We start from the raw sequence: 11,231 nt of genomic DNA, 5'->3' as shown, positions 1-11,231 counted from the left end.
CAAGAGAAGAGTCTCAAAACCTGAACTGCTATCCATATACCAGATATTTCAGATTCACCAGCAAAAGGCAAAGCATGGCACCATTGCCCCGTGTCTCTCTGGACAGCAGCTTGGCTTCCCAATGCCACCGGGTCAGACCCATGGCAGAGCAAATGGAATGGAACAGCCGCAGCAAAGACAACAGGTGTCAGCTCCTCACGCTCCTGCTTTCAAGTAAGTGTGCAAAGTCATATTTAAGACAGGAACAGACTCTTTTGTGGTAAAACTGTGTTTAATTATTTTTCATATACAAATTAAGAGAACACACACACACACACACACAAAAATTCCTTATTCTATCAGGTTGGAATAAGCCAAACCAGCACAAATTAATATTTCAAAAATACTACAAAGAAAGATTAAACAGCTATACCGGAAAGATAAAATACTTTTCAGTTCTATTTTCTGCAAAATTACACTCTGAATACTACCTCATACACATAAGAATGCAGCCCTCAGTGGAAAAAAAAAATCCAGTGCAAAATAGTTTTAAACCTAAATATTATCCGAATGCAATGGAAGTAAATTCACATTTGAAGAGAGCCATCCCATTTTATTCTTCTCTTCAGTAGCAAGATTCATTGCACAAAACCAGTCAAGTGCTTTGTCCCACAAGCATAAATACTTTACAGCTTTAGTGATTCTAAAAGTGGTATTGTGAGGTTCCAACATTTGTTCCTGCTCAAGCACTCCACATGAAACATACTGGTTTATACAAATGAAATGTGTTTATCTGAGCAGCTGAATTCTTTCCTTCTCGTGCATCACCAATTAGGCCTCGTGATTCTGTGGTGACCAATTTTGGCTTCTGATGATGATGCACGAGAAGAAATAATAATCCAAGTAACACCCAAGGTGGGGTGACTTCAGAGGACCAACAGGACAAAAAAGCAATGAAATCCATTTCTCACCCAACCAAGCTCACTATACTCGATTATGTTCTCAGAGTGCAAAAATAGGCTATCTATCGAGAACTGTGCTGTGTTCCTCACAGAAACAGATCTCAGAGCAGAACCGTACTCCAAGTAAGTTCACAGTTGCATAATAAAAACGTCCCATGATCTTTTGGCTAATTCGTGGTCTTGTTGCCCAGGCAGAGCTCAAGTAGTAGGCTGACTCAACCTCAAGCAATTTACTTAACCCAAAAGTCAAACTGCTCCATTGAAGCAGGTAAGGTAGAGTTCAGTTTTAACCAGTGGTTTGAGACTACAAAAAAAAAAAGTTTAAACGGAATTAATTTAAAATAACCCACAACCACACATAAATTCTATTGGATCGACTTAAGTTGAGACACAGAAAGAAAATGTCTGACAGTTTTGAGAGCACTAGTTAGTATTGTTTTTTTAAAACGGTGAGACGAACAACAGAATAGGCATTTAGTAGCACCAAAGGAAACATGGTATTTCTCAATTTTTATCTAACCCCCAACTACAGAACACTTCAGTTGTCAACTCCAACACCGATTCTAACACCTGAAACACCCAAATACTAAGAACAGTATCGATGCTGCAGTCAGATATGCTCTGGGTGACTTCTTTCAACACGCAATGGGACTCTACCAAATCATTGACACAGTGTGACTACCAAGGTAGCTCAGTTAAAACATGTTTCAGTTACTGTTTTATGCTTTTAATCAATATTATTCAATATAGGTATAAAAGTCAGAGCATGTCAAATAGAAAATATGGCTCTGCAGGTGCTACTCATGGGATCAGAAATGTCTGGGGTTTTCATGATTCATTTTTCACAGCATTGAAGTTGTCCTGAATGGTAGGGCAAAAGGCTAGGACAGCTGGCCACAGTCAGTAATGACAATCTTTTTGGAGGGCTTTCCACTCTTGGATCCAAAGCTCTCAATTTTTTTCACAACATCCATTCCTTCCTTTACATGCCCAAAAACAACATGTTTTCCATCTAGCCTGTAAAGCAAAAAAAAAAACAAAGGCGGTTTTACTTATAACAAGATAAAGACTGAAACAAACAGAGCTCAGTGCAGGGATGTCAGCGGATCTTCATAGCTCTCACCTGCTGACCAACTCTATGGCAAAGGCACAACTGCTCAACAAATAAATACATGAAATACTTTTAGCTCTGGACCTTAAAAGCACTCTGAAGGATAGCGACCTTGTCACCCTCGCAGCCCTTCCTCCCTCAACTAGAACAAAACCACTTTCCCTTGTGAGTCAATTAATTTGGAAATTAAGGAAAAAAAAAACGACAAAACAAAACCACAAAAACAAGCCAAACCAACCAACAACCCATCAACACACCCCCCCACCCAAAAAAACCCAACTTATAAAACCCCAAACCCTCTGGATTCAGGCATCGATTCATCAGGTTAATATGCAGGGCTGAGAACCTACCAGTCAGTTTTTGCAGTGCAAATGAAGAACTGAGATCCATTTGTATTGGGTCCCGCGTTGGCCATTGAAAGAACACCTAGAACAGCAGCAGTTTATTAGATTGGCGTCACAAGTATGCAGGGGAGAAAACAATTTCCCTCTGCACACTTAGACTAAAGATGGACAAGCAGAAGACGCGATGGTCACGCATTGTCTCCAAACGATTTCTAATGCCAACTTCTTGTCTGACTATTCCCTCCCTTCTGACTATCTGTCTGACTATCCTCCCTTCTTTCCACAGCAAGAGTGTTAGCAAAGTAATTAGTTGTACACGTCCCGAATGTGATTAACATCAGGTAACCTCTACTGTGGTTCAATAGCAGCAGCAGTTTCTCTCTTTTGGATTGTTACTTCCTCATCACAGAAGACTACAGAATTCAGATATTCTCATGTATGGCTTTTGCTTTACTTTTTCTGGATTTAATTGGAGCTTAAAAGGACGTGCCTGTGTTACCTAGTAAATAAGAAATCACAGATCACTGTTTCCCTTCTGCGGTTTTCATTTAAAAAAAAAAATAATTGAAGTCTATGACTTATGAAAGAGTAAAATAAAAGCAGCAGCTTCACCTATGCAGAATTTGTAAGTAAAATACAAAAACCCCATACTTTATTTCGCACAGTCCCTTTTATAGTAAGAGCAAAAGGCAATATAACCTGTTACAGGCTGGCTTATGTTGTACAGCAGCCCCCACAAACAAGCACATGCCAGGAACAATGCATTGTTAAACTTCCTTGATATTTCTGTAACTACAAAGTGGCCCACACATCTAAAAAGTAAACTTATTTTTTTAAAATACATCTTCATAAACAGTGTTTCATTATAGGTTATAGTCATCAGAAGGTAGAAAGAATATGTTTATTTACCAGGTCCTATGTGCTTAAGTATGAAATTTTCATCTGGAAATCTACTGCCATAAATGGATTTTCCACCGGTTCCATTATGATTTGTAAAGTCACCACCCTGAAACAGAAACAGCTATTAACTGTACTAGCACACAAGCATTATTTTACATCAGAAATGATGCTATTGAAAATATACTTATTTGCTCTAATTTAAAAGTAATAAAATCAGCAACTTTTCTTCAGTTTAAGAACAAGTATGGTCACATGAGGATTTAAAACCACATAACTAGCTGACGATACAATCAAGCTAAAAGTAAATTTCTGCTCCAGATATTGCTGATATTCCCCAGCCGACATCCGTAACTCCAACAACCACCTTTCTGTGTTACAAGCCTTGGTCCCAAATGTCATACAACAAACAGCAGTAATTTTAAGAAACACCTCAAAGGCCTCAAGACAAAAATCACCCAAATTCATTACCACAGGCAAGACCCGAGAATATTTTTTTTTTCCCCTTCCTTTCTTTCTCTCAACAGATATAAACACTGGTCAGGATCTCCATTATTACTATTTGCTATTTCTAGGTTTTGTTGTTTAAGTGCTACACCTGAGCTATTTTAAACTTCCCTCAGCTACATGCTGCTTGCTAGGATAGATGTGACCACCTGTCTTAGGTTAGACACACAAAGCCCAACAAACAAACAAAAAAAAAACAAAGCAGAACAGCCACAGTGACTCCCCAAAGGTGGCCACTAAACACTGCTTCCAGCAACCTGCCACCTCCTCTCCCAGAAGCGACACCACCCATGCCGGCAAAGAACTCATACGTAACAAGTATTTCATATCACGTTCATCTTCCTATTGTCACCTTGAGTAATCTATTACAGGTGGTGTTACAGCTACTCCTACGCAGTCCCAGAAGTATGCACTGCATGCCATGTGGAGGCATCTGAACTGCCAAGTCCCGGGTATGATGACCTCCAATTAGGCTATACCAATTGCCTGAATCATATTAACACTCCATCTCAACAAATGGAAAGGCCTCTACTGTTTCCTCTCACTTTAAAATATTTAAAGCCTATGACAGTATTTCCACTTTGGTAATGACTGCCAAGTAATTCCTAAATATTAATTCATCGTCTCACTGTATCACAGAAATCAGCCACCTCGTATCCTCATTTCAGGTCCATTTGTTGGGACAAAGCATGGAGGCAAGAAGGACTGACTTACACAGAACTTCAAAAATTAGTGGTAGAAATGACAGTAGGATTTTTATTGTTCTTGTATTTATGTATTTCTGACGCCAGGCAAGGCTTCTAAACTTTGTCCCTTTGTCAGTATCCCAAAACCTTAGTTTTCATTTCAAACAAAAGAGAACAGGTCCTTTACAGCACACTTGTCCCCTTTCTCTCAGTAGAAATCTCATAAGATTAGGGCCTCTCGTTCCAACAGCTGTATTTTTTGCTTTAAAAAAATAGTGACAATAGGGGACCACCACAGTCATAAGTTAATAAATAAAGCACTCTTACTATGACCTTCATCTCAAATCGCTTACAAAGCCATTCTACAACGCAATGCTGTTGAAATGTAGCTGCTTCTAAGGGAAGAGCAGACCACCAGGAATCACTACAGCACAGAAATCTTGTTCATCTGCCAAGTGCAGTACAAAGGCGGCTTTCAAAAAGGCTTTTTCTGTTTTGTTTTTGTTGTTGTTGCTGCTGTTTGTTTAAGAAAAAATTGCTAACGTGCATGGACTTTAATTCAGAATTTTGAAAGACTCATCCTTTAAATCAAAACAAAATCCATTTCAGGTGTGTCATCCCAAAAATCTACCCCAATCAACCCTTTTGGTTCCCTCCTCCCCTCCATATTAGGGAGATGTTCAGAAAAAAATATACTTTAAAAAAAAAACCAACCCAACACATTCTCTATTGTGAACAGATTATTCTACTAGGAATAAAGAATAGACATGTTGTTTTCTTAGCTTACTTAGAACACAAGGTTGATTATCATTCTACTCACAAATGCTTCTCTCAAGCAAGTGCCATTTTGCCAAATACCCTACACTAAAGTACATTGCTATATAAAAGCAGAAAGCCTTAAGCCAGGCTTTTTAAGACAGTCTACACACGCTTTACATTTATGTGTACAAAAGATGTGTTAAGCAATAGCCACAGTAAAAAGATCAGAAATACAAGTCACACTGTCACTTCTTTATTCTGTAGTTAGCAAAGGTTAGAGCAGACACTTAAAAGATTACTACTAGTCTAACTGGGTCTAAAAATATATAAATAACATACAGATAATCTTAATAGCAAAAGTAAAAAAAAAAAAAAAAACAAACCAAAAACCAAAAAACCACAACAACAATCAAAACATTACCTGGCACATAAATGAAGGAATCACTCTGTGAAAAGTGGATCCTTTATATCCAAATCCTTTTTCACCAGTACAGAGAGCTCTAAAGTTTTCTGTGAAAACAAAGCATGAAGTATGATGTTGCCATTCATGATACATAGTTAATGTAGTTGTGTTTGATTATATTATGTCCCAAGCTTATACATTTCAAAATTTTTATGGTTTCTTTAAGGTATTATTGATTTATTAGTTGTTTCCATCCTTTAAAAAAAAAAACAAAACTGTTATAAAGCTAAGGAAAGAAAGCTCATTTAGCCTCAGAACAGGATACAAACAAAACCCTTTTCCATCTCATCTCCCTTTTATTTTGCTGTATCTTAACTCCAATCCCCCTGCCTCCCCAAACCCACCACTCTGGAGTCAAAGATTTCATTTTCTGACTTTTATGCCTGTGTCCTCTATAGTCATTGTGAAGATGACGGTTTGGGTTTTTTTTAAAAGGATATTCATCTACTGGGAACTGAAAGAAAAGTACAAGTTTTTCAGATCTACTAAGCAAGCAGATGAGGAAGGAAGCACGTGGTAAAACACAAGCTCTGTAACATGAGTGCACTGATGAGCTAGTGACAAGGAAAACAAAACACTATATACTTTTTAGAAACTCTAAGAGACACTATCCCTTTGGGTTACCCTTTCCCATTTGCTTTGAGGTTTGATTTTAATGAAAACTAATGTGTTTTTAAACATTTATTCACCGCTGATAGCCCAACATATAGACTGTACTGTCTTGGTGCAAATTACAAAATGAAACTATTTGGAACAACAACAACCGCTCCTCACTAGCACTGTTCTGACAAAATTCACATCATATTTCTCTATTTAACAAATAATAAGGATGGAACATGGGAATAGTTTCCAAAGGGTAACAGAATACTCCTATTCCTGAAAATCACAATCTAAACCTTAAATATTTAGGTATGAAATTCTCCAGATGCTGCCTTACCTGCTGTCTTTGGCACCACGTCAGCTTTCAGCTGTTAAAGAAAAATAAACAAACAAATCAGTAAGTCAACTTTTTCACAGATGCATAGAAAAACTTCTACACCGGAGGCCAGTACAACTGAACCCTCTTCCCAAGGTGATGAGCTACCTGAAATCACAAGCCACCTAAAATTCCAAGAACATCTTAAGATTTTGCAAGTATTTGGCTAGTAATTAAAAACATCCCCTCAATGCAACTTTTAGCCAGTTAATGAAGAGCAACTTGAGCAGTGTCTAATGATTTAATTGATCGACACAATAATTCAGCAGTAACCAAGAAGAATCCTTACAATGGACCCCAAGGATCAAAGCCCACTTTGGATACAACTGGAGAGCTCAAAGTCTCCCCAGCACACAGCCATCTGTTAAAATATGCAGAAATCTGCAGAAAAGGCAAAGGAAAAAGAGCAGAAACTGTCTACCAAAGTTGACCCACGATGTTACAGACGCATTTTTACCAACAAAAATTTTGAATTTTTATTATTATGCACCTTTTTAACTAATCTTAAAAATACATGGTATTGTAATTGCCTGGAAAAAGTGACATAGAAATGGCCATACCAAGTCAGACTCAAGTTTTATCTAGTCGCACACCCTGATAGTAGCCAGCAGCAGACACCAAGAAACATCACAGTTGTGGCAAGAAGTTAATGTTCCTTCCCTAGGATGCTCTCCTTGGACGCTTATAATTTGCAGCTGAATCTAGCCACAACTTAGGCAAAGATTCAAGGCTATGTTGCAATACTTTCAGATCTTCTGTGAACAGGGCACACTGAAAATCTTTAATGTATAAATGAAATGCTGTCACAAGAAATACAATCTAATTAAAAAATTTAGTTAAATCTAATTTTTATAGTACCACCCAGCTATTTACTAAATCTCACTGAGAAATAAGGAACTTGCATAGCAATATTTTTACCTATGATTCCCTCAAACTCTACCTCCTGAGAACATGAGAGCTGGTAGTATCCAATTAATTTATATGCTGACACTTTCAATGAAGAAAAACGAACTAGGCTCTAGCCACATGGGAAACCCTTTTAGAGAACCCTTATGAACTACGTGTGAAAAATAAAAAGTTATCTATTGATACAGCCCCAACGCGGGTGTTGGGAGGCGGAAGGCCACACTGAATTCCCTCAGTAGGGAGCAATTCGGAAGAGCAGCATTCCCTCTGCAGGTGCTGGAGCGCAGCCCTCATTCCTTCCCATATACAACGCATTTATTCAGAGGCACGTGCGCGGCCCTAAGGATACGCGGTACACCACAATTAAAGTCTTGGCAGTCATCGTGCCTTTCGTAAGTGCAGAGCGTACCGCAGTTTTCCTGTTCAGGCCTTCTTTAAATGGCTGAGACTGACTTTCTAATGATGAAGCCGGTTGCTAGCTGGCTGTTGAGCCAGCCGCCCGTTCAAACAGAGCCGGGCAAACCTTCCAAAGCACGCGAAGCAGGAAGGTCAAAGAGGCAGCACCTCAGAAAACCGAATGCCCAAAATCAAACAAGAAGCACCCAAGAAAAATGAAAAGGAAAAAGCAGGACGGAGCTGGAAGAGCGGCTGAAGGCCCCTGTGGGCCCGCTGCCCCAAGAGCACGCCGACCCCTGGGCCAGGCGAGGGTCCGGCCACCCGCTGACCCCCAGGGCCGCGCTGGGGCTGCGGGCGCCTCGACCCTGCTGCAACCGTGCTCGTTTCCCCGCAGCCAGCGGCACGCTTCCCTGGTGGTCTGCTCCCGCTCAGTATTTCAGCTTTCACACGAAGGTGCAAAGCCTTGGTCCGCTGAGGCTCGCTGCCACGGCACGGCCCGACCTCCGCCCCGGGGGCCGCAGCCGCCCCGGGCCCCGCACACCCGTCCCGCAGGGATGGCGCCAGTTACTGGCCGCAGGCACAGCAGAGCGCTATGGCGACAAACCGCCGACAGATGTCCCGCTCCAGCCCTCTTCCGACCCTTCTCACCTCCCACCTGGGCGGGAGCCGCCTCAGCGCCCTCCCGCCCAGGGAGGGGAGCCCCGAGGGCGGCCGGGCAACGGCTCCGGCAGCCCGGCGAGGGCCGCCCTTTCCCCGGGCCCCGCTCACGCCCGCGCCGGCGGTGGCTGCGCCGTCCCCACGGCCCCGAGAGCCGGCGCTGCTCGCCGCCCGCGGTCGCTCCCCCCTTCCCCCGCGGGCCTGCCCTGACCTTGCCGCTCACCAGCCGCCATGCCCGGGCGCCCCGCCGCCCTCGGCTCCCCGGGCACCGTCCCTTGGGCCCCGGCGCCAGGTGAGCTGCCGGCAGCCCCCGCGGCAGCTCCTACCTCCAGCACGACGCGTCCCAGCGGCTGGTTGTCGACACCCACGTCCAAGTACACCACCGGGTTCGGCGGGCCGGCGCCGGCCGCGCAGTAACCGCGGGCACCGGCCGCCCACATGCAGACGAGTCCCGGCGGCGGCAGCAGGTCCCCAGGTGGGCGAAGCAGGCGGCGGGCGGCGCTCAGCGCCAGCATGCCGCGGGCAAGAACGGGCGGGTGGCCGCTCTCACAGGCACCGGCACACACAGGGACACGCGGCCGGTAGCGCCGCCGCCGCCTTTTATGGGCTCCGCCGCGGCGCCACAGCGCCCGCTGGGGGCGGCGGGCGGCGCGCAGGGCAAAATGGCGGCGGGGGCGCTGTGGGGCAGCGCGGGGAGAGCCCCGCGGCGGTGGATCTGGGGCTGCCCGCCGGCTGCGGGCGTGACGGAGGGAAGCAGCCGGTGTTTTCCCCCGCCAGCGGGGCGCTGCGGGCTCCGGCTGCTGAGCCGGACCCCGCACCATCCTCTGCGCGCCGCCATTTCACAACAGGGGGCTGTTGTTTTGGGGTGTTTTTTCCTTGATTTTCGTTGTGGCTTTGTTTTTTGGTTGGCGTTGTTGGTTTTTTTATTTTTTTCCCACATTTTTTCACAGCCCCTTACACCGCAGGTACCAACAGCGACGGTAAGTTTCTAAAATTTGGTAATTCCACAAGGTGCCTCAGGGCTGGTTGGGCAGGCCCCAGGGGAGCACCTCGGTGGAACAGGCCCTGCTGCCGCCATGAGGCGTGTGGGGTAGGTGGGTGCAGGGGAGAAACGGGAGTCACGGGCCGCCTGAGCAGCCTTAGTCACCCACAGCACCCCGGGAACGAGGTCATTAGCGCATGACGAAACAGATTGGGGCACCTGAGCACATGCCGGTGGTGTCACCGTGGCATCGCAGACCCCTGGGGGTGCCCGTCGCATCGCTTCGTAAGTGGTTTATAAAGGGAAATGCTATTCATGTTTTATATGAAAATAACAAAATTTGTCTTTTGGTTTTCCCAACTTATCAACTTAGATCAAAATACTTAGTGATTAGTATGTATTTTAGTCAGATATTATTTTGGAATCCACTACAGTTACCATCTTTTTTCTGTATAAGAACTTTCAAAAGTTTTTCAAATTCCTTAATGCCACAAAATGTCTTTGGGATTTGGTCCTGGTCTGTGAGGTCAAAGAAAGCTCCTCCATCGGCATACCAGCAGCAAGACAACTCTCATAAGCCAGCATAACTTCTCTCTAAAAAAAAAAAAAACAACCCTGTTGAGATATTTTACAATCTGCATACATGTAATTTCATTCCGTCAAAATAATTAGCAGCGCACAGTTCCACACTGCCAGCTGAACCACAACCTACCGTTAGTGTATCAGCACTTCTCCAGCCAGCAATCGTATCACTAACGCAAGCCCACTGGTATGAGTGACCGATGTTTTCATTGAAAACAAGCAGGAAAAGAGTTCTGTTCTCCACAGCAGGCTCATGCAAGTGTGCTACACCTACAGCGTTCTGCCTCATTACACCTGAAGCAAAGGACACACAAGACGCCTGATGCTTTTCATTTGTGATAAACCTTGCAGTTAACAGGACACAACTGGACCACCAAGTCTCTGCAAAATGAACTCTACACATAAATGAAAATACATACAGCCCAGAAAGCCAACCGTATCCCGGGCTGCATAGAAAAAAGTGTGGCCAGCAGGTCCAGGGAGGTGATTCTGCCCCTCTACTCTGCTCTGGTGAGACCTCACCTGGAGTACTGTGTCCAGCTCTGGAGCCTCCAACATAAGAAGGACATGGACCTGTTGGATTGGGTCCAGAGGAGGGCCACAAAGATGATCAGAGGGCCAGAGCACCTCTCCTATAAGGACAGGTGGAGACAGTTGTACTTGTTCAGCCTGGAGAAGAGAAGGCTCTGGGCAGACCTTATTGCAGCCTTTCAGTACTTAAAGGGTGCCTACAGGAAAGATGGGGACAAACTTTTTAGCAGGGCCTGTTGCAATAGGACAAGGGGTAATGGCTTTAAACTAAAGGAGAGAAGATTTAGACTAGCTAGAAGGAAGACACTTTTTACAATGAGGGTGGTGAAACCCTGGCCAGGTTGCCCAGAGAGGTGGTAGGTGCCCCATCCCTGGAAACATTCAAGCTCAGGTTAGACGGGGCTCTGAGCAACCTGATCTAGTTGAAGATGTCCCTGCTCATCGCAGGGGGGTTGTACTAGATGACATTTCTATGATTCTATGACATTCTGTC

General features: G+C 44.1%; 1 protein-coding gene across 2 annotated transcripts; it reads right to left on the bottom strand.

The window, feature by feature from the left end:
• Window positions 1–265: 265 nt before the first annotated feature.
• PPIF (peptidylprolyl isomerase F) lies at window positions 266–9,252 on the bottom strand. 2 transcript variants are annotated; one of them, XM_082486242.1, is made up of 6 exons: window positions 8,970–9,252; window positions 6,646–6,676; window positions 5,667–5,755; window positions 3,306–3,402; window positions 2,403–2,478; window positions 266–1,958 (listed from the first exon to the last, which is right to left on the bottom strand). In XM_082486242.1, exons 1-6 carry the CDS (start codon window positions 9,156–9,158, stop codon window positions 1,823–1,825), a joined length of 618 nt encoding a protein of 205 aa, XP_082342368.1. In that variant the 5' UTR covers window positions 9,159–9,252; the 3' UTR covers window positions 266–1,822. The 2 variants fall into 2 exon arrangements, with proteins under 2 accessions (XP_082342368.1, XP_082342369.1); XM_082486243.1 differs by having other exon boundaries at window positions 266–1,245.
• Between the last annotated feature and the right edge of the window lie 1,979 nt (window positions 9,253–11,231).

The sequence above is a fragment of the Vanellus vanellus genome (genome assembly GCF_965231255.1).
Source record: "Vanellus vanellus genome assembly, chromosome: 7".
NCBI classification, from domain to species: Eukaryota; Metazoa; Chordata; class Aves; order Charadriiformes; family Charadriidae; genus Vanellus; species Vanellus vanellus.
Note: the sequence above shows the minus strand (reverse complement) of the source record. Positions and strands in the feature narration are given on the sequence as shown.

Bases quoted from the DNA above. Each gene is read 5' to 3' on its own strand.
- PPIF (XM_082486242.1), bottom strand. From the start codon at position 9,158: ATGCTGGCGCTGAGCGCCGCCCGCCGCCTGCTTCGCCCACCTGGGGAC. The intron at 3,403-5,666 runs GTAATGTTTTGA...TTTCTGTTTCAG, and splicing joins TTCCTTCATTTATGTGCCAG to GGTGGTGACTTTACAAATCA. The intron at 1,959-2,402 runs GTAGGTTCTCAG...TTTGCTTTACAG, and splicing joins TGCACTGCAAAAACTGACTG to GCTAGATGGAAAACATGTTG.